The sequence below is a fragment of the Equus quagga genome, chromosome 2, assembly GCF_021613505.1.
Source record: "Equus quagga isolate Etosha38 chromosome 2, UCLA_HA_Equagga_1.0, whole genome shotgun sequence".
Classification (NCBI taxonomy): domain Eukaryota; kingdom Metazoa; phylum Chordata; class Mammalia; order Perissodactyla; family Equidae; genus Equus; species Equus quagga.
In genome coordinates this window covers 178,149,070-178,176,646 of record NC_060268.1, presented here as the reverse complement: position 1 = coordinate 178,176,646, position 27,577 = coordinate 178,149,070, and the positions used below count along the sequence as shown (strand labels likewise).

The 27,577-nt window shown below is 43.9% G+C and overlaps 1 protein-coding gene across 5 annotated transcripts in view; it reads left to right on the top strand.

Annotated features, from left to right (window-relative positions):
* The window catches only part of C2H10orf90 (chromosome 2 C10orf90 homolog), a 128,547-nt gene extending 123,908 nt beyond the window's left edge, over window positions 1-4,639 (top strand). For all 5 annotated transcript variants that reach the window (XM_046651744.1, XM_046651750.1, XM_046651737.1 and 2 more), the window contains 2 exons: window positions 70-169; window positions 259-4,639. In XM_046651744.1, the coding sequence (XP_046507700.1) occupies window positions 70-169; window positions 259-297 (139 nt within the window). In that variant the 3' untranslated portion in view covers window positions 298-4,639. The remainder of the gene's footprint in view (window positions 1-69; window positions 170-258) is intronic.
* The last annotated feature ends 22,938 nt before the right edge of the window (window positions 4,640-27,577 follow it).

The following is a 27,577-nucleotide window of genomic DNA, read 5'->3' as shown; positions in this document are numbered from 1 at the left end:
AGGACGCAGACCCACACCAGGCGCACCTTGTCTTGCTACCATTCAAAATATTTTCTGAATCTGTTTCAGAATCTATAATAACTTGCCAGAAGTTAAAAAGAAAAAAGAAGAGCAAAAGAAAAGAGTGATCTTACAGAGCAACAGACTCCGTGCCGAAGTCTTCAAAAAGGTAACGGCCTGGCCGCCAGCAGGTGTGACGTGTGTGTGGCGCACAGATGCTGAGTCTGAACTTGACGTCTCTGTCTCCTACTTCCCTAGCAATTACTGGACCAGCTCCTTCAAAGGAACGCAGTCTAACCCAGGCTGCCCCGATGACCCACTGCCTGGACCCGGGATGACTTCAAATGCTGGATAAACCATTAAACTTAGCGTTCTCTTCACGACATGAAACATTTATTTTACTTTTTTTTTTCATAAAGGAAAACGTAGCTTCCTGAATTGCTGACCCAAACCAAGCAGAAACAACAACCCTCGAGGAAATGGGTCAGCAGACTGTTGTGGGGTGATCGACTCAACGTGACCCACTAAATGCAGTCTCTTCATTTTTTTACTTCAGATTTTATCTTTTGCTTCAGATTTTCCCCCCCGTACCATTTCCACCCAGGCAGAAGGGCCTCATACACTCTCTTGGGCTTAGATCCCTGGGGGTTAGTTTTTTTCATCAAATTTCTGGGACCCAGATCCATCACTTTTTAAAAACCAACCGCAACTTCTGCCAGTCCTGCAAACTCCAAACTTTGGGTCTCTCACATGGTATGTCTGAGAGCGCTCTGGATGTGTGCGCCACATAATTCCAGAAGCTGGCTTCGACAGTAAGTGGGTGCTCTGCCAGAGACTGGGGAGGTCTGTTTCTTTGTGACCTGGGGTGGTCAGACAGCCCTCGCCACCCCCACGCACACGCCAGAGCCTTTCTTCCTTTAAGAGTCTATTTCCACAGAAGCTATGAGGGCAGAATTGGCTGAAAAAAATCATAGGTAACTCCAGTGTTTTTTCTGCAACCACCCCCCCCGCCACCCTCCAAAAAGCTATGTTGCTAAAAATGACCTGATGGCTCCAACTCTGCCATTCGTTCTTCCAAACATTTACAATGTCCATTATTTATAAATGTGTATTTGGGGAGTTAAGAACAAGCTAGCTTTTACCAAAAATGGAAATAAATGCAATTATTTCAAGAATTAAAGCATTTCTCTGCTACATATTCTGTGCTGGGAACTGAGCAGCACTGTAGGTGACGCTCAGTCAGACATGCTGCCAGGGCCCAGCGGGGCCTCTGAGCTGCTCCTCCGCCACCCTCTCACCACCCCGGAGCCCGGGTCAGCAGCCTTGTTCTTCCCAATGCCCTGGAAGAGAAGGTGTTCTCAGAGAGCTGGCACGAGAGAAGCAGGGGAACTGTTGAGAGCAAGGTTTAGGACCCCGACCACCCAAAACTCACTAGGAACCTCCCAGGAACAAGGAGGAAGTTTGGGGGATTAAGCAGGAACCCTGGGGACACCTCTGACCCCATCCTGAGGTAGCCACCCTCCTTCCCTTTTCCCACTGCTGCCTACACCATCCCTCTTTCTAGAATGCCTTTCCTCTACGTGTCTGCTGGAAAACTCTTTAAAAAAACTCAGCCTCTGGGCTCTTGTCTGATGCCTTCCCTGCCCTGCACTCCAGTGCAAATTGGCACTTCAGCATTTGCACATTTCGTGGGGACCTGTGCCATCTTGCCCACATGAGACGATCGAACAACACTATCAAGGGCAGAGACTGGGATTCACATCCGGGCTGTACTGCTCCCTGGTCTCTGCCCTTAGGCAAGGGTATCTGGCCGGATCGCATTGGAGAGAAAAACCACACAGTGAGCTGAGCAGGGCAGCTTAAAGTATATAATTATTAACCATAACAGAGGATAGCAGTACTGAGGGATTGGCTAGTGATGGGCACAGAGAATTCAAAAGAAGACAGTAGGAATAGCGGATTAAAAAAAACAGTGTTAGCCCAGAAAGAGTATCTTTTCTACCCCTGGGCTGTGACATAGATATTGTTGGCAAGGGGATGGTTGTGGCTGGCAGGTGACAGAGAAGTTTCTGTGGTGCCATGCCGATGCAACCTGTTCAAAATGTGCCCTCTAGAACTTGCCAGAGATCCACTCTCTAGGATGCATGGGGAGCTGTCTCGTCGGAGGCACTCTGCTACAGTACCACCCAAGGGAGGGTCTGGGGTGGGGGGGAAAGCAGCCGGCCACCACGTGTCACCAGCTTCATGTTGCAGTAAACCACTGAGCGAGTTGCTCCAGGTCCAGGAAGCGACACCCTGTTTCTCCGGCAGTGTCTCTCCAGCAACTTCTACTGACAAAGCTTCCCACTGTGCCCGTGGGCAGAGGGGAAACATTTAAAGGGCCCGGATCCATTTTAACAGAGCAGGCAAAAAGGGTGAATTTGGAGATAGGAAATAATAAAACCCAAAACTGGCACAGCAGGTTATTCATCTTTGCCTCAGTTTCCTCATCTACACAATGGAGATCATGATAGTGCCTCCTCCAGAGGGTTGTTATGGAAATAGAATAAGTCGGTGTGAGTTGGGTGCTTAGAAGAGTGTCTGGCTCAAGCAAATACAACACGAATGTTTCATGTCGTACGTCTGCAGATGTGGAGGCTGGAGTGTCCTGAGCAGCCCTTGAGCACAGTGGCTGTGAATTGTTCATTCTCATAATCCCTCAGTTTGGCTCTGAGAAAATGCCCCCAAAAGACTGTTGAAGTTGTGGGTGTTGCTGCAGCAAAAATCAGTCATGCAAACGAGATGCTTCACCAACTTATTTTGTTTCCTCTCAAGCTCTTCTTTCTCTTAGAAACAATTTCAACAGCACAGTTAAGCTTACCCTTAAGGTTAATTCCAGCTTTCTTAAACTTTTTAGTCCTCTTCTGGGATGCTACACCGAATTTCTATTTATATTTTTTAATGTGTTTTTTTAAAAAAAAACATTTTTAATCAAATCTATGATATTAATTCTGGACAATCTTCCTTCCATACCTTTTTCTTGTTTTTCTTTAATATCTTCAGAGAGTTTCCAAATCTTTTCCTAACCAATAATTTAAGTTCAGGGCCCAGCCACTTCTAGACTGTTCTGTGACACTTTCCAAGAAGGAGATTTATGTCAGCTAACATGTGAATATCTCAGAATGCCTGGATGGAGCCAACTTTCAGAAGTGCCCATGAAGAGTGTAGCCCTTTGCAAATCTTGATGCCAGGTCTTAAAATCTAAAGAATAAGTAAAAGTCAACTTGAGATGATTAAATATCACTGAATAATGTATTTCTGTGCACAGTTCTCACCTAAAAACTGGGGGCGGAGTCCTGGGTAGGAATATGTGAGATCTAGCTTGAGCTCGTCTTCCCTCTGGACACCAGCTAACGACAAGGCTGCAAATGAAAGTTTCGGTTTCTGCTTCCCTATTGTAGTTGTTGTTTGTTTTTTTCATGTTGATGACTGAATTTCAGGTACACAGCATTTCTTTTCTGTTATGATAAGGTTGTAACAGGAATGTAATAATGTTATAACAAATATGGAAATAAAGGCTTGAATCATAACAGCCATCCCTTATATTTCTCTCAGGAATTGGTCACCTGTCTGTTGGATCCTCTTATTAAAATCAGACTTCAGGAAAGACTGAGAATTTTGAAATTCTAAGTAGAATTTACCGCGGTAACTTCGATAATTCAATTCCGTTCTGGAGCTGACTTTTTTACAGCTGAGTGTGTCTGGGTTCGGGCGTGGAACAGTTCTTCAGCAAGGCGGCAGGTAGCAGAAGTTAGAGATTTATAGCTGGTATTTGTGGGCTTGGACCGAGCAACGTTCGGAATAATTTAAGATGGACAGGCGGTAACGGCACCATGACTTCATGTCGAAGGAGACATTCCTCCTTTGGTTATTTGTCCCCTCTGCCAGCTGGTAATGGAATAATGGAAAAACAATTGCATTGGTTTTTTTAGCCAGCGTCTATTGCCAACCAAACTTCCTGGAAGCTGTGTGCTCCCTGAGTGAGTCAGCAAATGCTTGCTCAGATGATACGAGGCTCTTTGAAAGAACTATTTGTGAAACAACCAATTGTCGAAGAGCGGTTGAAAATCTTATTCCTTAAGAAGTTCTCCCATTTCAACACTTGTTGGTGTAAAACTCGCAGGCCCATGGAGCTGTTCTCCGACTGTATCAAATGACCAACAGTCTGAGAATGAGGCGGATCAGATGCAGAACAACGAGAGAGGGGAAGTGCTTGATGTCACTGCTCCAGAGCAGGATGTCTGACGGTGGGGACGTGAGAGTACTGGGCTAAGAAGTAAGAATGCAATAGAGAAAAGATTCACTGTGGCTTTGTGTGCATGTGCTGGCGTGTGCATTAAAAGCAAAGGAAATGATCTGTGAAGTGATTAAAATGAGTCTGTCAGCAGATGGTTCTACCTTACCGAGTTCATCGTATCTGTACTTGCATCAATACTTGATAATTACCCACGAATGTCTAGCTAAATGGAAACCTTTTGGAATTGGCTGTCATTGAGCTGAACCAGCCCACACCAAGGACTGAGACCTTTTGGAAATCACCCCAGCCTTCTCTTGTCTGTCCCACGCTGACAGGACATCTCCCCACCTATCGGGAGAGTAGGCTGTCAGAAAACTCCGTGAGATTCCACCGGCCCCCCTTTCCAACGCTCTCCCCCTGCCCCCACCACCCCCCGCCCCAGCAGTCGGGCTGCTCGTCTGGAAGTGGCGGACTCCTTCACGCAAATGTTTTCTCCACATGGAACGTAGCAACAACTTTGGCAATTCTCCCCTGGAACGGAGGGTTTTTTTCAAGTCTTGTCGGCTGCCTCAGGCACAGTTCTGATCCTGAGACCCCAAGAGACTGTCTGAGGTAGTTGTCTGGGGTGGTGGTGGGGGGGGGGGGGGGTGTGAAATCCTTCCATTTTTTTTTCTGGCTTTGCTAAGAAGGTTTTCACATTCACATTCTGAATGCTGCTGTTACCTGCCAGGCTGCAGCCGGAAACAGGACTTCAAGCAGTGGCCCTTCTCTCAGATCTCAGCACATCGGGAACTTGAAGAGGGTGGAGGGGGAGGGAGAGGCATCGCTTGCCACTAGGATCTTCAAAAATGCTGGGTTATTCTTGTCAAAGCTTAAAAGAGAAGAGAGAGAAGTTTATGGTCTAAATTGCCGCTGAGAAAAAAACGGATGAATTTCTTTAAATCTTTTTTTATGAAACAGCACCAAGAGTGAAAGACATAAGAAAAGTGTCCTGTTGATGACTTTTAGAGCATTCTTCCTTTGTTTAAATAGCTTTGCTTTCCTGACATGCCTGAAATGGGGCAACAGCTGTAACTGACATCAGGGAAAAGATATTACAACCGTCAGCCATGTTAACTACACAAGACGTGTAATATCCTTTCATCAAAGCCAACGAGGCCGCCTGCTTTACTTGCCCACTGATGTCAGTGAGGGGGAAATCATAAATCTTTTCACTGCTGCCGATTTATAAAGAAATAAACCCACACTATGTGTTATATCCACTGTGGTTCCTCATGACTGATGTTATTACACGGATACCAAAGGAATGACTGATGACGATCCACTTAACGCTTACGTGTTGCCAAATATGTGTTTAACATTAAAAGCTATTGAGTGCACATACAGAACTTTTGTGTTTGTTTTTTTGTTTAAAAATATACCTGGAGGCTGCTGAGGCCGGATTTAATTATTGTATGCTGACATAATTATAATTCTAAGTCTTGCTCTCTCAGCTGAAATGTTTGCTAAATCAGAATAACAAAATAATTCAGGATATTTTTCTGGGTGTTTGGTAGCCCGTGACATTTCATTAGCAGGGCTAAGCCTACAACTGATAACAACAATTTTTGCATGGATTAAACTAGGGTGTGTGGACATCAATATTTCTACACAGTGAAATTGATTCTGATCGGTGAAATATGTTTTTGTTGAAGCATTTGTTTCAGATTGGGGCATTGCAATTCTAATTCTCAATTAGCGATTGAGCAAGATTGCCCCACCCCACAGCCACCCAACACATGAAGGGGTTTCTGATTGGTTTCTGAACAGAAGAGGAGAGCCAGAAAGAAAACTGCTGAACGCAGGACCCAGTTCAAAAGTTTCAAAAAATAATACAATCGTGTGTCACTTAATGACAGGGATCTATTCTGAGAAATGCATCTTTAAGCAATTTCAATGTTGTGCAAACATCATAGAGTGTACTTACATACCCTAGATGATATAGTCTACCACACATCTAGGCTATATGGTACTAATCTTATGGGACCACCATCATATATGTGGTCTGTTGTTGACCAAAACGTCGTTATGTGGCCCATGACTATAACTTAGAACTTTTTTTTTTTGAGTGCTAACCACATGCCACACACTTGCCATGTGTTTTACATTGTAGGAGAGGATAAATTTTCCCTCTATCCTTCTTAGGTTCTCAGCTAAGGCTCTGTAACAAAAGATGGATTAATAAGAGAAAGACGAACAGAAGTTTATTAAAAAGTATATCTCATATACCCATGGGAGAAACTCAGGGATGAGTAAGACAGTCTTAGATCTTCTTCCAGGGTCCTTGGATAGCAATGGACCTGTGATGGACTGAATGTTTGTGTCCCCAAAATTCACATGTTGAAGCCCTAGTCCCCTATTTGGCTGTCTTTGGAGATAGGGCTTCTTAGGGAGGAATTAAGGCTAAATGAGGTCATGCGGGTGGGGCCCTCATTCAGCAGGATTAGTGTCCTTGTAGGAAGAGTCCCCAGGGAGCTCTCTCTGTCTCTGTGCACAAAGAGGAATCATGTGGGCACACAACAAGATGGCGGCCACCTACAAGCCAAGAGAAGAGACCTCAGGGTGAAATGTACCTTGTTGGCACCTTGATCTTGGACTTCTCAGCCTCCAGAACTGTGAGAAATTTCTGTTGTGTGAGCCCTCCTAAAATATGAGGTATTTTGCGTGGCAGCCCAGGTAGACTAAGTCAGGACCCTTGCTGTCCTCTGCAGCCATGCTGTTCCTTGCCCATTCTGCTGGCACCTGCTGCCCATGTCTACAGCAGGTGGGCTTGCGCCTGCTGGTTCTCCTTGCTGACCGGGCTCCACTTTTGCATTCCCAGGCACGATGTATCCGCCTGAGGTCTGTAACTCCCATAGACCTCTGGTCTCTGTCCTCTGCTCTGCAGCCCTGTGCTAAGAGGGAACTTTGCTCTCTCTGACATAACTCTCTGGCAAGTTGGCCAACCAGTACCATTAGCTTTCTCATCTACCCATGGGGTATACAGGAACTTCCTGACACTTTCCTGTGTATCCTGGGGAAAGGCCTGCAAACAGCCTGGAGCAGCAAATTCAGGCCCTTCCTCTGTCCGAGCTAGAGGGAGTGGATTTCTCCTCTAGGTCATCTCCTGGATTGTCTCTGCCCCTGGCATATAGATAATCTCCATGATCTAGTACCTCAGGTAGAGACCTTGATATGCCAGTGAAACTCAGGACACTTCGAAAATTACTCCCTCTTCCCCTACAAAGCTTGGCTTTCGAGACAGTTGTCTCACGAAATATGTCAAGAGAGCAAGCTTTTGGGCTCAAAGCTGCTCAGTGGTCTCTTTACTTTTTGAGATATCCCATTCCTTTTCTTTCTGAGATAAAAAATTTCATGGCTGATGAACAGGTGTTTCCTACACCTTTACAGATCATGCCCATTTCACGTACAGTTTTCTCAGAATAACCCTAGAGGAGGCAGGAGGTGGGTAGGCTCTGGACTGGCTTCCTTTTCATAGGAGCTGGAGGGGCAGTGTGTGTTTGTTGCGGGGGGGTGGGGAGAGATTGGGAAGAGTTTCTAAGTCAGATAAGAATGGAATATTATCATATCAAAATAACTCTTAAAAATCCCTTACGTGCCCTCTTGAAGACAGCCTAACATTTCTCGATGCAGGTCTGCAACCCGTCAGAGTTTCCTCCCGCTCTGAATCACATGAAGACATCGGCATGTTTAGGGAATGTGATGCCCCAAAATACGTTTCCTTTAAAATATTAGAATCCCATCCAGCGTAGTGAAATGGTCATACTTTGAGAAGCCAATGACCATAGATTCCCATCTCCCATCTGGTTGTCCTGCAAGGCAGAAGCTTCGAGGGGAAAGAGTGAGCATCATCAACTGCTGGTTAAATTGTTCTCTCTCCCTCCCCTGAGCTGGTCTCTGAATTAAGAGAAGCATGTGAGTGCACCATGACCCGTGGAATAATCTCCACTTTACCTGAGGAAGTGGAGTCAGTGAGAGGATGGGTGTAACGTGTTCAGGTTACTTCCTGTTGGTAGGTTGAGACGGAGACCTGGACCATGCCTGTTTCCCTCCAGAACCACAAGCTCTCATTTTGGCGGCATGCTGCACAGGTGTAAATGTGTCTGAGAATTGAAGATACAGGCGTACTTTGGGATTTCACTAACACTTTAAGTAATTTTAATGACACAGGATAGACTTTTGGTTCCGGGAAGAAAAACTTTTCCTTGACCCTCTTAGGGTCCCTGGTTGGGCCTGAAAATTAAACTGACAAAGATTAACAGGAGAAAAGCAGACAAATATTTAATATAAGTTTTCTGTGACATGGGAGCCTTCACATGGAAATGAAGACCTCAAGAGATGGTGAAGCCTGAGAGCTTCTATACCAGGTTTGATGAAGAGTGGAAAGTTGTGATAGGACAAAGGGTATGGACTACATAGAGTAAACTGTGGGAAACTTAGCAAGGCCTATTCATTCAGATTCCTCCTGACATGCCTCCCTCTGCTAAGATAAGGATGCTCCTTTCCTCCAGGTACAGGGAGAGCACCTCTCACCCGGCGGGTTTTCCGACCTGCGTCAGGAAGAAAGAGGAGGTCAGAGAGTTCTTCCTGCACCTGCCATTTCTCAGATTCCTTCAGCTTAAAATCTCCAATATGCCAAGTGGCCATATTTTGGGGGAGCAGGTTCTGAGCTCCATCAGACGTCAGTTATGGACTAGAATACCTCAAAGCTTCAGGGAAATAAAATTAGAAGATATTTGCTGTGGAAACTTGCATCCTTAGCAGCGAAATGCCAGGTGCTGCAGAATAAGGATGATTTAGTAGGTTTATCATAACGTGGGAATAGTGGAATGTGATGTTTAACGACTGAAAGCACCCCTGGGGCAGGGGTTATGTCGTGCTTCTCCTGCCCAGCAACTGGCAGAGAGCCCGGCACCCATGGATGTCATGACGCTCTTCTAATTTCAATGTCATCAGCCATCAGGACTTCGTTTTTGTGTTACATCTGGGCCTCGGCAGCTGTTCGTCACTTTTCTTCCTTCTGTGTCTTGCTCCGTCTGGGAAAGTGAATGCTGCACAAGTTCTGTCTTCAAAGTCAAAGGGAATGGGACAGACAGACCCTTTTCAAATTCTGAACAGAAGTTGCCATTAAGTTTAAATCACCTTCTAAGAGGTGAGAAAGACTTCTTATACATACATGTAGATAAGTGCCATTCACGTGCCTTGCTTGTTCCTTCAAAGCCCACATTTTGACATTGATGCTCAGAGCTGTGAATGAAGTGCGTGATGGGTAAAGAAGGGAGGAGGTACTGTCAGCAACAATCTTGTCCAGAAGTGGGAACAAACTTCTAAATTCTGAACCTTCCAGGTTACGTCAGTGAAGGAACTTTATTCTTGATACAAAATAACAGTCAAGTTTCATCGAATGTAGGTCACAATCGCACTGGTACAAAGATGTGAGATTCGGGTTTATAACTTTCTCTTCCTTCTATAGAATATATGCATTTCCCTAAACACATATATTATTAAGAACCCATGAAATATTAACTTCATCTAACACGCATTATTAACAGCATAATCTGTGCAATACACCCTTTGGTTTTCTCCAGGCACATTATTGAGAAAACCGAAGCTCCCTTTTTCTTAATGTTGGGGAAAGAGACAATTCTACAAAAGTTGATTTGTAATGATCAAGAGAGTTCATGATCTTGTAGTTGAGGCGTCAACACAGAATCAATAATTCTGTCAAAAAAGTAAGATTTCAAACCAAAGATTGTTTCCTAAAGTTGAGAAAGTACTGGGGCCCTGTGGGAGCACCGTGTCTTTGGAAACGTGCTACATGGGTTTTGCTTTCTGTGGGCACTTTCTAAGATGGGACGTGAAGTCCTGGAACTGCAATGAGGCCCACCACGGTGATGCTATTGTTGTCTCCATGTGTGTGCTTAAAGACACTGTAAAAAGATTTGCAGCAACAATCGACTTATTGCCTCGAGCTTGTTGACACCGCTTTCCACTTGAAACCAGGCACTGGCTTTGCTGTTTGCAGATGGGCCCTGTGTTATCAACTCTGTACGAATTTTCAGAAATCGTTAACGCGAGAAGGTACACATCATAATCCAAATCTCTGAAGGGAAAGAAGGAAGATGTTGACTTCCATCTTCATTTGGTCCTGTTCTGGGACTCCCAGACTCTGGAAAAAGGTCACCCGCACCGCCTTCTGAGCATATTGCCCTGGGAAGGGCAGCCCCCACACATGGTTTACATTCGATTAGCCAGATCCTCTGAGAGGCACCAGCATACCGTTTAGGACATTGCTTCTTGAATTCTCATTTGCAGGCTTAAAAATAATGTTCAAAAGTCATTAGACCGTAAAGAGTTTTCATTACCTTTCATTCGAGTCAACAGCAAACACTTATTGATGGAGTGCCTACTTTGGTGCTGTGCTGGGTAGCGTGTGGGTGGATGGAGAGGGCATGCAGTGCAGAAAACCAAAGTGACTAGAACAGAATATATAGATACATAATGTAGAAGAGTATGGCAGGCAAACCTTTCTAATAAAAGCAAAGGAGGAGGCTTTTCTATAAAAGTTGAGGTGTGATGGAAAGACTTAGATCTGATTATACAAAAATGAGAAACTGCTGAATGTCAAAAAACACTAAGCAAACAAAGCAAATAGCAAAATGGGACAAATATTTGAAACTGTATGACGATGGGTAATATCCTTTATAAAGGCTTGATACAAATCAATGAAGGAAAAACGCTCCAATAGAGAAATCATCAAAGGATATGAACAAGCCCTTCACAGAATAAAGATAGATAGTGGACAAACAGACACAAGCGCTAAACATCACTAGTATTTGAAGAAATGCAATTAAAATAGCAAAACATTTAAACCTAGCAAATTTTCCCCTTTTTTGGTTAAAGATTAGAAGAAAACTGTAGTGAAAGCACAGGGAGCAATGTGACTTCAAGGTATGGGTCACTGCCTCCCTGCTCCTGCCCGGTTTTAAGTCATCAGCCCTCTCCCCCAGTCCCCAACCCCCCTACTCCCACCTGCACTCTCCACCATGGAGAGCAGCTCAGCTTCCAGGGCCTGGAGTGTGGGGCCAGAGTGGACCACAGCAAATCAAAGGCTCCTGTGAGCGGAAGTGAAGGAGGGGGTCAGAACTCAGAGCTTTGCAAAGACACTACCGGCCTGCCAAGAGGATGATGGAGCAGGGAAGAAGGCTGCAGAAAGGAGACACACAGGTGGCATGTCTTGTCCGAAATGCCAGGCTGTGCTTCCTGCAGCTGGAGCCCCTGAAATGCCCCCCACGAGCCTACAGTAGACCCCACTGCCCACTTGAAATGCTTTGAGCCAGGCTCTGCTTCTGGTAACTGACCAAGTGTTCTTACGCATTTCCAGTGACAGAGTGACTCGGCGGAAGCTTTCCAGGGCCACTTGGCAATTTGGGTTAGCGGCCCTTCCCAGTGATCTGATTAAAGATTCGTGCCCAGTCGTGTGCCATGACTTTTGAATATCATCTTATGGATGTAAGCAATTTCCTTCTTGTAGAACTTTTGTTTCCAATTTTTCACTATTAAAAATATTTCAGGGGAGGGGCCGGCCCCGTGGCCGAGCGGTTAAGTTCGCGCACTCCGCTGCAGGAAGCCCAGTGTTTCGTTGGTTCGAATCCTGGGCGCGGACATGGCACTGCTCATCAAGCCACGCTGAGGCAGCGTCCCACATGCCACAACTAGAAGGACCCACAACGAAGAATATACAACTATGTACCAGGGGGCTTTGGGAAGGAAAAAAAAAAAAAATAAAACCTTAAAAAAAAAAAAAATATTTCAGGGGCCAGCCCGGTGGCGCAGCCGTTAAGTGCACACATTCTGCTTCTCGGGGGCCTGGCATTCACCAGTTGGGATCCTGGGTGTGGACATGACACTGCTTGGCAAAAGCCATGCTGTGGGAGGCGTCCCACATATAGAGGAAGATAGGCATGGATGTTATCTCAGGGCCAGTCTTCTTCAGCAAAATGAGGAGGATTGGCAGTAGTTAGCTCAGGGCTAATCTTCCTCAAAAAAAATATTTCAATAATATTTTCTCTCACCACACACACACCCATACACATATAAAATACATATTATGCAAATATATAATTTTACATAATATACAATATGTATGTAGAATATGATATATAATTTATATAACATATGGTGTATATAAATACATATTTATATTTTATATGAATGATATATAATATATACTATTACACATTTTATATAAAATTGTATATATTATTTTTTCTGAACTATTTGACAGTAAGTTGCAGAAATCATGTCCTTCTCTCCCTAAATCGTGACCTTCATATGTTATTTTTATTTTCTCCCCCTTCTTTGTTATTCTATATTTTCCAAATGTTCTACCTTTGTAATTAGATAAAAATAACTTGTATTAAGACAAATCACAATTGTTTACCTTGCAAATTTTTTAAGTGATTTTTAAATTACTGACTAGACAATTTGATACAACTCTTGAAATCAACTTAGAAATACATATCTAACTTTAAAATGTACGTTTCCTTTTTTTTTCTATGATGAGGAAAATTTGCCCTGAGCTAACATCCATTTGCAATCTTCCTCTTTTTCTTTTTTTGCTTGAGGAAGATTAACCCTGAGCTAACACCATGCCAACCTTCCTCCACTTTGTATGTGGGATGCCTCCACAGCATGGCTGATGAGTGGAGTATGTCCACACTCGGGATCCAAACCAGCGAACCCGGGCCGCCAAAGCAGAGTACATGGAATGTTAACCACTTGGCCACAGGTCTGGCCCCTAAAATGTACATTTCTTTTGAACTAATAATCCTACTTTTGGGATTCTATTCTGAGAAACTCTTCCAAAATTTTTAAAGGGCATTATGTAAATAATTTAATTACAATGTTCTTTTTAAGAGAAAAAAAGTGAATAAGCCAAATGTCCGACAAAAGAGTAATAGTTATGAAAACTGGTATATCCGTTGGAAGAAATATTATACATCCATCAAAATGCACATCTGAAGAACTTATTACCACCAGGAAATAAGCGGCAACGTTACCGACTGATGGTTTGGGTGGGTGGGTTGTACGTATGGAGGGTCATCCTGAAAAGGCTCTACAGAGAAAGAAGGCCCCCTAAATAGGGCAGCCGTCTGGTCTGTGGGCCAGGCACTCCAGTCAGAATCGAGTCCAGAGAGAGCCCTCGAGTCCCAAGCGACACTTGCCTGGGGACCCCTCTAACAGGGACCATGAGCACAGAGGGGCTCCGCAGGAGCACAGCAGAGAGGACTTACCCTTCTCCCCATCCTGTGCCCAAGATCATTCCATGACCACTGGCAACCTTTTCTCCTATGAAGCCCACATGCATCCTCAGACGTGTTCTTGATACACCATTCTGGAGGCCACCGCACCGACTGGAAGTGACCCTGTGAAATAAACCCATCTGCCCACTGAGCCGAGCCTTGGAAGTGAAAGTGCAGGTGGAGACTCCTGGACTGTCAAGCTTGGAGTGGGGGCCGAGGAGGATGGTGGAGGTGTGAGTTCTCTGTTACCAGAGCCATGAACATCCTGACCGTGAAGACCCATCTTCCAAAGGTCAATTTTCAGAGACAATGGTCACTGGCCTGGGGGAAAATGTTTATTTCAAAGTTCTGTGAATGCTCATGGTTTCATCTTCATTACTCGAGGCCGTGCAGCCCTCATCAACTGCTCCATGCTTCCCAAAGCTGCTTTAACCACCTGATTTAGTGCCTTTTGGGGGGTGACTGTCTCCCGAAGCCCAGAGCATAAGCCTCTGGTTTGCTCAGTGGTCCTTCAGCTGCACGTGAACGTGGCCTGACGTAGCGATGACTTTGAAAAGCAGGATGCCATTCTTTGCCAACCTTCTTGCCGGGGTCCAGGATGAATGCCGGGATGCAGGCTCTGACTCCTGAGCAGACCAGGGACTGAGCCGATTGCCCCCAAAGGGCAGAACCAGACTTGGTGGCACAGCTGGCTCTGGTGGAGGTCAGTCCAGGACATGAAGGAATGGGGTGTTCTCTAATGATTCATTCAATCTTCCAAAACCTAATCGTTTCAAAGATCAACACAACCATAACTACTGCATGAAGAGAAAAGAAAACGGTTAAAAACAGCCATATTCTTAATGCAAAGTGCACAGTCACAGACGTAGAACGTCCTCAGGGATGCCTCTTTCTGTGAGTCCAGATAGGAAAGATTCGGAGACTGCAAGAGTCTCAAGGATTTGCTAAAGAGCCCTGTATATCTATATCTAAGTCAGGATGTCAGCCCCAAGGGTGAGCCATCTGAAAGGCAGAAAGAGACACAGCCCCAGGAAGAAAACTCCAAGTTTCGACTTTAAAATCAGTTTCATTTGTACCAAATGAGATCTACGAGGAAGTGACATTTTAAAGGTTCCAGTCACGTAGGAGTAAGAAGGACAACCATTCTGTCGGAGAGAGCAGCTGCTCCCTGATGTTTTGAAGGGCTGCAGACAGTGTCCATGTGGAATGCGGCTGGATTAGGAGCAGGCGAGTGTAAGGAAGAGGCTGGAAGAGAGCGTTCTACGGTTTCAGACTCTGCAAACAGTGGAACACGTGAGCATAGAAAACATGCTCAGGCCTCAGAGAAACCGAGGGCCACGGGCAGCTCTGTGGTCTCTCTCCTGCTGGGGAGAATGCAATCCTGGGGGGAAGAGAGGAGGGGGTGTTCAACATGACTCATCCCCTCCAGTCGGGAGACCAGCAGGAATCATTTAGTTATTCCGGGGTATAAAGTCTTCGAACGAATGTGAGCAGAGAGGGACTCTGTTGTTCCCATCTTCTGCTTGGGAAAGAGCGAGAAAAAGTGGCCTCCAGGGGCTGAAGCTCTTGGCAAAGATGGACTGAGCTGGCCTGGGAGGGAGCACTTGCAGAGGCCCCTGACTGTCTTACCTGTGTCCCAGAGGAGGAAAACGAACACCCCACCCAAGCGCCTGCTGCCCGTTCAAGCAGCTGCTTGGGAGTGAAGTTTAGACCAGAGACACAATCCCCAGGAATAAACCCCAGGGGCAAGTTTCAACTTTAAAATCAGTTTCATGTATTCCAAATGAGATCTGTGAGGAAGTGACATTTGTGTAAGTTTATGGTGATTTGTTACAGCAGCAATGGAAAACCAATACAGTGTTTATGGTACAAATTTTAGAAACTATGTAAAAGCACAAAAGAAAAAAGCAAAAGCCATCTATCCTGCCATACGAGAAAACAGAAAACACTGTTGTGGCTCACAGCTCCAGAACGTGTAAGCTTGGCACGTGGAGCCTGATGAAGTCTGACTTTCTGCCCAGACTTGCTTGTAAGTTGGTAGTGATTAAATGGACTTATTTTTGTGACAGTGAATTTCAGTTCTGCAGCAGGTTGTTGTCAAAAGATTGGAATGATCTCCATTTTTCAAAAAAGTCTTCAAGGTAATGACTGTGTTGATGCCACTGACCTTGGAATGTGGTTTTCTGGCATCGGAGCATTGTTCTAGGAAGATCTGGTTTATGCAGTTCTTTCCCGGAATAGCAATTGGGGCTCTTTTTCAGAGGGAAGTCATATGTCAGTTGTCAAAAAGGAATCTCCCGAAGGAAACAGCGAGCAGACCCAGATAAGTGGAGGGTCTTTGGGAGGCTGCTTTCCCAGCACTTCGGTGCAATGGCGTCAAGGGTCGGGGAGGCCTGACCCCTGGCTTCCTCCCCGCCTCCCAGCCCTCTCTACCCCTGCTCCAGGAGCACATGCTGCAGCTCTGCGTTTCCTCCTCCGCGTCTTTGTCCACACTCTTCCTTCTACGGGGAAAGCCACCCTAGATGTCGTCACCTGCCAAATCCACGGATGCTTCAAAACTCCTTTCTCCCTTCAAGTGGATCCTGGCCCCACCACCAACTTCCCACATGCCGTGTGACCTTGGCGTAAACACTTCTAAGATCTGTCAGAATTCTGATCTGTTTTTAGGGATGGATAAGACAATTTATTGACATGGGAAACTGTCAATATCTGTAAAGAAAACCAAAAAAGTCAGTTTTAAAAGGCAGGTTCAGTGTGAATGCAACTGGATTAAGATAGCTAAATAAATTAAACTGTACCTGAGCTAACATGCGACTATCTCGAGATAATGGGAGTATAGATGGCTTTGCTTTTTTTCTTTGTGCTTTTATAGAGTTTCTAAAATTTTTGTCGGGAACATTGTATTAGTTTTCTATTGCTGCTGTAACAAATCACCCCAAACTTACACAAATTGTTTATTCTACAGTTCGGAAGTCTGGTATGGTCCTCACCAGGCAAAAATCGAGGTGTCACTGGGCTGCCTTCCTTTCTAGGGGTTCTGGGATCAATCCACTACTGGCCTCATTCAAGTTGCTGGCAGAATTCAGTTCCTTGTGTTGTGGGTTCCCTTGGGGTCCCTCTTTCCTTGCTGGCTGGCTGTCAGCTGAGGGCCAGTCTCAGCTTCTAGAGGCCACCCTGATTCCTTTGGCTCGTGGCTCCCCTCCTCCATCTTCACAGCCAGCAATGGTGAGTCAAATTTCCCTGAACCCTTGAATCTCTCCTGCCTCTTCCTCCCTCGCATCTCTCTGACTGACTCTCCTGCCTTTATGCGCATTGGCCCCACCCAGAAAATCCGGGGTAATCTCCCGATTTTAAAGTCAGTGGATTAGCAAACAATTCTATCTGACAGCTTAATCCTCTTCTGTCTTGTAACTTAACATATTCAGTGGCGTAACAATGGGGATGAAATTCATGGGGACCAAAATCCTGCCTCCCACAAACATATATATTTAGTTAATGAAAGAAAGTCATTTAAAAGGAGCCAATTTAAATGAGGTAAAGGAGTGTCCACCATCTCTTAGACTTTTTAAAATAAATACATAGTCAGTCTTGGCTACAAATGGCTCATCACTTCTGTGAACATCTAATTTTCTTAGGAACCTCTGGCTTCTTGGAATTCTCAATCAAAATTCCAGATCTCTTGGCAAAGCTTTCTTCTATCTTTTTTTCCTTTAAGAATGAGCTTCTTATTCCTGATTTAAAATGTCAGCATGTTTTCCTGCATGGCCGCAGTTTCCCTCTCTGTGTGCTGTCCTTTACAGTGTGACCCTCAGTGTCCTTCACCTGCTGTCCTGGTTTGGCATGTGACTTGCTTTGGCCAATGGACAGGAGCAAACGTGATGCAGGCAGAGGATTGAAAACAGCGTGCACAGTCCCTTCTGCTCGTTGGACTCCCAGGACCGCTGCACGATGAGCCTGGGCCGGCCCATGGAAGAATGAGAGACGGCCCCGCTCAGCTCAAGGCTGAGACCAACCAACCTGCCAACTACCAGAAATGTGAGTGTGGCCACACCAGGCCATCCTGACCCAGCTTGGCTGTTGATGACTGCAGAGACCCACCAAGCCAGCCTGGACCCAACTGACCCACAGAATATTTCTTATTTTAAGCAACTAAATTTTGGAGTAGTTTGTTACATAGCGAAGGCTAACTGAATATAATTAAAGAAAAATTTGAAATTGCGAAAAATTTTAATGAGGAAACAAAAGCCACCCACACATCTGGCAACCAAAAAAAAAATTGGTGTGAATACTTTGGTGTGTTTTCTATCAATTTTTATATTTAGTTAGTTACATAGCTAGAGAGTGAGGCACAGCAAATACGAGAGAGAGGGGGTGATAAATAGATGATAGGAGCACAGATAGAATTTATACGATGTTAGTAATTTAAATCTTGTTTTTTTCCCTATCGCGGCTAATTAGCATTACTTCATGTCATTAACTATTTTAACTCTTATTAACTGGAAAGTAGGACATTCATTGACTTGGAAACATTGTTGAAACACAATTTCCCTCATGGTCGGTCATGTATACAAGTTCCTTCATCAATGTGTGCACCTATGAATCCAAGCAGAATAATTATTCAGTCTAATTGGGTTGAAATGAAACAAACAAACCTTTATTGGCCACCTCATGTTGTTCAGATTTGTCTGAATAATTGGGGCCTGAGCTTTGATGGGTCACATTTGTCCTTGGAGACAGAAAACAGTTTTTGTGACCCTGGCCTTCCTGGGATGTGCCCGCTCCCCCTTGCTGCAGGACCCAGCCTGAGTGGACAGGAAGAGCTGCCGGAGGAAGCCCTTCTTGGACATTTACTCCTGGATCAGCTTAACCCCCAACCTCGCTCACTGGGACTGGGGCCGGCAGACAGGTGGGCAGCCTCCTACACGGAACTCATCCTGGGAAAGAGACAGCCCTTCAGGTTGCAGGTCTCCTAGGGTGGCCTGGGTCCCCTAAGAGGATGGGCTGTCTGAGTATCGCAGGCTGCCTCTCTTTTAGAGTCGTTCATATCTGAGTCCTGGGAGGAGAAGGGACGTGAATGGGACCTACTCAGGCCACAGCCGGGGTCATTTTCAAGAAGCATGGTTAAAGAGCCACAAACAGATCCATAGGAAGTCCAATCCTTCTTTTTGGGGCTCCAAATCACGTCAATGGATTTCAGAGTGAAGTCTTCACCTCTCTCGCTGGCCTTTCTGCTGCCCTCCCCTGCCCATCCTCTCCCCCTGTGACACAAAGCCAGGAATCGTCCTGGCAGAAATAAACTAATCCCCAGCAGGCTGGAGAAATGAGGGCATCCATAAGGATTTTGTTTTCTTGGGGAAGCAGGGGAAGTCAGTACAAGAATACTCCCACAAAAATAAATGTTTTCAGCCTGGACTGACAAGTGCTATCTTCACTAAAATTCCCGGGGAACATCTGGAAACCAGGCAGGCTGATTGGGGTCGCACGTCCCAGTGCATGCCGCTGGAGCGCAGCACTGGTCATCGGGCCCTTCTGGTGTTTCCTTGTTCACAGCTTCCTGGAGATGGGGCTGAGGGCAGTGCCGGGGGGCCAGAGGGTACACAGAGGCCAAGGAAATGCTCAAATCGCACATGGGACAGTCCTAGGGGCTACCTGGAAGTAAAGGGCTGAGTATTGTGCCCAAGAGCCAGTACAGAAAATGCAGTAAAGACCCAGATAGTAAAATGCAGTAAAGATTGCAGCCTCATTCTCACCTCCAGGCTGACGTGACTTGAAGAAACACCAGTGACATTAGAATTACATTCATCCCAATTTCCTCGGTCTCTTTCTCATAGTTCTGCTTTTTGTCAGCACTCAATCCCTTTGAATTTTTTTTTAATTCTGTAACACCCTCTACATATAGAAATGTTCACAACTAAAGTCACAGAGGTCAGTCCACTGGTGTAATCATTTTGCAGAAGTTCAATGAAAGCCAAATATTTGCCTCAAAGATGGGCTTTTCAGTTTAATTGCAGATGGTTACAATTATCTACAGAGGCAACCAGGTTATTTTAACATAGCAGTGAATTCTCAATCCCCCATTATACAAACGGCAACCTTTATGTGGACACATCTATTAGAGGAAACCGAAATCCCGTCTCTGTGATCATTCTCCTCTTGGCCTGTGCATCTGGACCATGAGGTCACCGCTGGCAATTCCTGAACTCAGAGACGGGCCAGGGCAGGCACAGCATTTTCATCCCAGGAAGCCTCCACACGGAGGAGACTGCTGGTCTTGGCAGGGATTGGAAACCAAAGAGTGTAAATGCTGTTTTCTGTGCTCATGGCAATATGGTGGCCGGAGGGGAAGAGGTGGACTTTTCGAACAGATCCGCACCGTCTAAGCTCAGTGCCAGCCAGGGCAGCTCCTTCCTGGCAGCCAAGCCCTGCTCCTTTGTGCCGCCAGGCCAGGGGCAAATGAGGCCTTGGAAATGGAAAACGTTTCCCCATCCCTGTGAGCTTTCTGAATTTCAGGCCAAACAAATTCTCCCCGTGTGTTATAGCTCTAGAAATAGGTTCACAGGGTCTAAACTATTTAGTTGTTTATGTAAAATGTGTACTAAGCCCTGCCAGGTAAGTAGGATTTAGGCTCCTAAGAATATTGATCGATCCATTCATTCATTTATTCATTGAGTCAAACATTGAGCAGTGGCTGAGTGCCAGGCCCTGTGTTAGTGAAACCTGAGATACCAATGAGAATAAGACACTGCCCCTGCCCTCGGGGGATTTAGATTCTAATGAGAAGAGACACACAGGACACAAGTGGTTCGGCCAGAGGTGATGAGAATTGCGGTAGAGATGGAGAAAATGCCGTGCGAGCCAGAGGAGGAGGTGTTAATTCTGCAGAAGAACACAGGACGGTTGAGAGGAGGTTTCTGAAACAGGTTTCCAACTGTGTCACTGTGGATGTGGAGCAACTGAGAGCTTCATACGTTGCTGGTGAGAGTAACGGTCGGTTATGACCTTGTTGGAAACGCTTTGCCAGTTACCTACTAAAGGTAAACGTGTGGTCGTATTCCTACGACCCAGCAACTCTACTCCTGGGTTTCTTCCCATGATAAATGTGTGCATATACCTGCCAGATGACATTTATGAGAAAGTCCATTGCTAGTATACTCACAATAGTTAAAAACTGGAAACAACTCAGATTTCCATCAAACAGGATGGATGAATAAACTGAAATATTCATACAATGGAATACTATGCAGCAATAAAAAAGAATAAGCTACTGTCACGTGCAATAACATGTATACTCTCACAGACATGATGAGTGAAAGAAGCCAGACACAGCAGACCATCCACTAGGATGCTATTTACATCTCTGGTGGTAGAAGTCAACACGGTTGTTACCTGGGGGCAGGGTTTTGACAAGGAAGGGGCCCGAGGTGTAGAGGTACCAGAAATAAGTCTACTTCTTGATCTGGGTGGTGGTACAAAGGTTACATACATGAGTGAAACTCATGAAACTGTATACGTAATATTCACCACTTTGCCGTATGGATGTTATAGCTCAATAACAAATTTTAAAGTCAAAAGTCAGTAACAAATACACCAAACAGAATGCTGTCACTTAATGTCCTAGAAGGCGTAAAGGATCCCCGAGTGTGTAGGAATTATTAAAAATATGCTGGAAACAAAGGTTTTATTTTTAAATGTAAATGTTACAGTTCTAGGAAGAGCACAGAACGGGATGGAGGTCAACGAGGGATTGACCTCAGGCACAGCACTGTGACCCTGGGCAGCACCTCCCTGGACCTTGCTTCCTGCAGTTTTAAACTGGTATTAATAACACGTGAGCTAATAACATCTGAAATTGCCTACTATAGTATCTGCACATAAAAGTTTGATCAATTTGGTTGAATCGAATATGTCAATATTTTCTACAGTGACTCCCACATTTTTAAGCATAAGAATCTATTCCAGTTTTTTCCAATTAAGTTTTTTATACTTTTAATTATAATAAACATTTTCAAGCATAGAGAAAGGTATAATAACCACCTTAATACATCCATCAATCCATTTAATAATTGTTAACATTTTGTTATATTTGCTATATTATTTTCTTGAATTAGATTTTTTAGTCCACCTTATTATTGAAAGTTTGAAACATTAAAAAAAAGAAGTATAATGAACGCCCATGAACCCAACACCCAGCCTCGATACTTATGATGTCATGGATGATCTCGTTTATGTTCCAACCCCACCTATTTTCCCAGCTCACACCCAAAAATTATTTAGAAACAAATCTCAAATATGACATCATTTCATGCACAAATATTTAAGTACATATCACTAAAAGAAAAGACTCTTAAATATAACCGCAAGACCATTCTCATAACTTAAAAAATTAGCAATAACTTCTTAATGTCAAATATCAAGTTGATGTTCAAATTTCCCCATTTCTCTCATGAAAGATGTTTACAGGTTGTTCAAATCAGGAGCCAAACAAACTTCACATACTGCGTATTGCTGATATTTTAAAAAATTCTTTTGGAACCCGTAAGTTTCCCTTATGTTTCTTGCTGTTCATTTGTTGAAGTAACCACGTTGCTTGTCCTGCATATCAGTGCTTCTCACACTGCAGCGTGCAAAAGAATCACCTGGGGAGCTTGTTCAAATACGGATTCCTGGCCCCTGGACCAAGAGATTCTGGCTAAGCAGGTCTGGGGTAGGGCCTGAGGATGTGTATTTCTAACAAGCTCCTAATGATGCTGATGCCAGTCTGTGAACCCATGTCGGGTTGCACTGCTCTAGTTTCCCAAGGTCCAGGTTTAGCTAGCTAATCTTTGACTATGTCTCTCTGCTCCTTAGACATTTGTTTTGAAATTGACTTGGCTATATCAGTATTTGTATACTTTCATCAGGAGGCACAACATCTGGTCATCTCTCTTTGAGAACTTTGTAAACAACAATGATCATTCCTAGATCTACAATTTCATTAGGGGTGCAAAATGGTTATACCCTAATTCTATTGTTCCTTCTTCATTTATTACCTGGTTTACTTCCATAAAGAGACACTTTACCAAGTCAGCTATTTGAATTCCCTTAGGTAGAGTTCACATGGAAGTCAGGAGAAATTCTTGAACCTTTCTTTTCATTGATCCATTCTCAATATAGTGAGTTGGTTCCCTAGCGTCCTGAGCTGCCAAAGAGATGCTTTTTGTTTGTTTGTTTTTAATCTATCCTAGTGAATTCATGAATACAAACATTTTGTTGTGTTTCAACTCAGGTTATTATTGCTGACGCTCAAATTGCCCCTCTTTGACTAATGGGAGCATAGTTGGGTTAGCTCCTGAGTCTTTTTGATATGACTCTAGTTATCTTTGTTAGCTCCCTTTCTTTTGATATGACAAGATTTTTCTGGCTCACCTTATACATTTCCTGTCCCAGACCTGAGTCAGACATTTCTTCAAGGAGCTCTGGTTGCATTTAATGTGAAATGGTAGAGACCACAATCTAGACACTAGAAGCATTCATTAGTGATAGATTGGCCATTGTTGCCAGACATTTGCAGTGCATAAAGCTAGAAAATACGTTTTTAAAAATAAAATATATAATGAGTTTATAAGAATACTTTCAGTTAGAATTTAGCGGGTATTTTACTTGATTACATCAATCTTAAATCTCAGAATAACAGCCCTAACTCTACAGTCAATAACACAATTGTTGATAACCCTTGAAGTTGTTTTTTCTTTTGTATGTTTTTCCTTGTGCTTAGTCTATGTCTTACTAAGGATGTTCAGTCAGATTGATGTTTATAGTCACATGGAATAGTTTCTATCTTTGTGGTCATGCCCTAAGTCAATATTTGTTTATTTGTTTCATTTTGCTTTTGACTTTTAGGGTCTGCCTTTCTGATACTTCAGTTTGTTTTATAATTGTGTAAGGATATTTTCACAGTTTCAAAATCAAATCTACAAACCAAAGTATTCAGGAAGTCTAACCTATTTCTTCCTCTCTGTCATGATCCCTTCTTCCCTTCATATGGGATAATTTTAAAATATTTATGGTTTATCTGTTCATTTTAAAAAACAATATAATAATAGTATTATACACATAAATTCACATCATATCTTCTTGGATGAAAGGTGGCATACTATACACATTTTCCATTTAGCTATTGAGAGCACTTTATAACGTCAAAAATGTTTATATTGGATAGCAGTTTTACTTTGGACATTCATTGATTAAGAAAATAACAACGAAAAAGTACAAAGAATTCAGTAACACTATTAAATAAATTTATTAATCCTAGTGCATTGATGTCTAATTAGAAAATGTTAGTCCACATGTCTGATCAACGTACAATAAATAATACTTGGTACAGACCTCCACAATCAGGAACCGCAAGAGGAGAGCTACTAATTTTCCTTTTATTTATTTAGATGTCCCTTTTTCTAAAAAAATAAACTTTTAAATTTTGGAATCATTTCAGATTTATAGAAAAGTTGCAAAGATAGCAGAGAGAGTTCTCGCACACCCTTCATCCAGTTTCCCCATGTCAACAGCTAAAATAACCATGGTACATTGCTATTAACTAAACTCCAAAATTTATTCAGATTTCACTAGTTTTTTCCACTAATGTCCTTTTTCTGTTCTATCTATCCTGTCCAGGGTACCACATTGTATTTCATATCCTTCCATTTTTAATTGACCTAAAAATCTATCAGTGTTGTGTTCCCATTTTATAGATGCTAAGGGACAGAAACCCAATGATATACTGGCACTGGGATGATCACAGGATTTAAGTCCAAATCTGAGTGGAATCTGCTTTTATAAGAGGCAGTCTGGTTTAGGGAGAAAGAATGCAGACTCTGGAATTAGGCAGCCCTGGGTTTGAGTCCTGGTTTGGATTTGCTACTTACTAGTTATGAGGTCTTGAGTAATTTTTTTAATATCACCGAGCCTCAGTTTTTCATCTGTAAAAGGAGAAGCTAAAATATACCCCACATGGTAATAAGGAAAATTATAAATAATATATGTGAGGTGATCGGACCATCGTAAGTGCTCAGTAAACGGTAATTGCCATTATTATAGCGTCATTGTTGAATGGGCCTATAACTACCATTGGGAACTGGATGTTGGTCATCTGCTACTCAGACTATAATTCTCTTTTATAAAACAGATATGTAATTTTTATTCCACCAGCATGCTGTGGGGTTACAACTCAGAAACAGAACCTCCGATTAAAGTGACACCAAGCAGGGCGAGGTTGTGGAGGGCCATGTGCGTCTAAAGCCACCGCGGCTCATACGTCAGTGCTGGTTTCTATTTGTACCATGGGGCTTTCCGCCAACAGGCATGGACAGTATCCTGTAGGTGTTTTACCAGAAGATAAGCATCTGAAAAATTAGCGTATGTATCTTTTACTTTTGAAAGGACTGCTAACACTTTTTAAGCGCTTTCTGACTTGTTTTTTTGTGAAAGAAAACGAGTGCTCCTTTGTGGAAAATTACTACGGCCTTGGTTTCTGGGGTGTGGATGTGGCGCCCGGGGCTGTGTTTCTTCCTCCTCTTCTTTTGCAGGGATACAGGAGACTTTCGTGTCACTTTCCAAAATAGAACTCAGAAATAGGTCAGTAACAGAGCCGTGAAACAGGTCACTTGCCATAAATCTAGGCAGAAGGAGGAAGTGGGGCTCAGCTCTGGAAAGACTTTGTGTTTGGACCTCTGGTGCCGGTTCTGTTAAGGACTAGAGGACCATTTGGGGGGTTGACACCAGAGATTCTATCGTAACATTGTTGACTGCTCACATTTTCCTCCCCCAGGATGGCCACCTCTAGGATGGAGATCATGGTTGCTGGTCACTGGGACCGAGCTGGCAGATTTAAGCCTGACAGTCATTAGGAAGCCCAACACAGGGTTGACTACAACATACTGCTCGGGGATGAATGAGCAGGGCACTTTCCTCCCTCCGTGGCTAGGTGGAGAAGTGGTTGGTTTTGAATAGCCAAACCATACTTTTGGGTAACACTTGAAGTATTCTGATGCAGAGCAATTGCACACGGAATCCAATTCTACATCAACCCCACCCAGAGTGAGGCTAAAGCACCCTCTGTGCTGCTGGAAATGTGCCTGCAAGGATTAGGCTGCAGGCACGGCTGCACCTTACTTCAATAACCTCCTCTTTACTGTTACGTTGCTTCCTCACCAGGGTGGGTCATTTTTCCATACGGCACAGGAGACTGTCTGCATCCTGACCCCAAGAGAGACAGCATTTTCTTGAGGGTGCAAGATTTTGACTTCCCAAGGCTAGATGTTGTAAAGTCTCTTGGCACTCTACCAGGTGGAAAGGGCTCTCTAGTATAAGAGATTATAAATTTTTAAAAAACCATCAAGTTTGACTTTGTGACCCAGGCTCTTCCATGTGACTTTCTGAGTTATTACCAACAGACATTCTGGTTTCGGATGATTCTGACTCATGCTCTTATTTATTTTTTCCATCATTGGCAATATCTGCAAGTCACCACAATCTTTATCCATTGTCATTACCAGAACAAAACACAGTTTGAGATTGTTTGGAGTTTTCAAAAAGGTTTTTTTTGTTTCTATTAAATTTAAAAATAGTACCAGAAATAACAGACTTACTTAAAAATCGAAGATTTTAGAAAATAAAACGTGCCCTGGCATGATTGCTAGCTCTGTGAAAACCAGTTCTAACTTGATTTGCCATGGTAATAGGCCTTCACTGGAATAATTACGGAGGTTATTGGGGGAATGATTTGGGAAAGAAATGAAATATTGCCTACTTATCTTCTTGGACTTCAGCAATAAATACACTTACATGGAATCACTGTTCTTGAGCCTGGATTGGAAAGCTATATAGTCATGCATTGCCTAATGATGGGAATCTGTTCTAAGAAGTGCATTGTTAGGTGATTTCGTCATTGTGTGAGCATCATAGAGCACACTTAGACAAACCTAGATGGTACAGCCTACCACACACCTATACAGTATTAATCTTATGGAACCACCGCCATACATGTGGTCCATCATTGACCAAACGTTGTTATGGGGTGCATGACTGCGTATAGAAGAAAAATCTTAAAGACCCAAGAGGGAACATGGACACCCTGGTTCATTTATCCACTCAACAAGAAATACTGTCTCTTCTTGTTGCCAGGCTCTGGACTAAGTGTGGGCACATCAGATATAATGGTGAATCAGTCAAGGGGTTCCACCTCCAAGGGGCTCCCTATCTAGTGAAGCAGACAGTCTTGCGCAACAATAATTAGAGTACAACGTGGTAAGCCTGATGCTAGCAGTAGATACGTGGAACTGTGTAAGCAAAAAAGAGAAAGTCTCCATTTTGCCTGGAGTCATAGAAAAGACAACACAGAGGAAGAGGCACCACTCTGGGCCTTGAAGGATGGATCAGCTAGTGGAAAGGAGGAGAGGGGCAAATTTCAAATAGCTTCATGAAGGAGATTCAATGTATTGCTGAAGACAATGAGGATCCAGTGAAATTTTGTCAGATTTTCACTTTAAAAGTGCTCTTGAGGTAGCAGTAGCTGGAATGACAGCAAACAAGCTCGAGGAGGCTGTGACTGTCATCAAGGGGAAGCCCCAGGATTCCCAGCCCTGGGACTGGGGGTAGGCCTAGCGGGGACAGACTCAGGAGGGATTTCTGACGTAGAATGGACAGGATGTGATGCCTAATTAGAAGGGAACGGGAGAGGGAGAAAGGAAGGGTCAGCTATGACTTCGGTTCGGGGCCAACACCAGCAGGGAGGGAATGAAATGGAGGATCCTTGGAATCAGACAGACCCAGCTTCAACCCCAGCTGTACCACTTACAAGTTTTGCATTCACAGGCAAATCACTTTTCAGAGCCTCTGTTTCCTCCTTCAAAGGAAGAGTAATGAACAGGATTCGGTGAGGGTTGATGAGATCCTGCAGGCCTGGGGCAGAGCAGCCCAGATG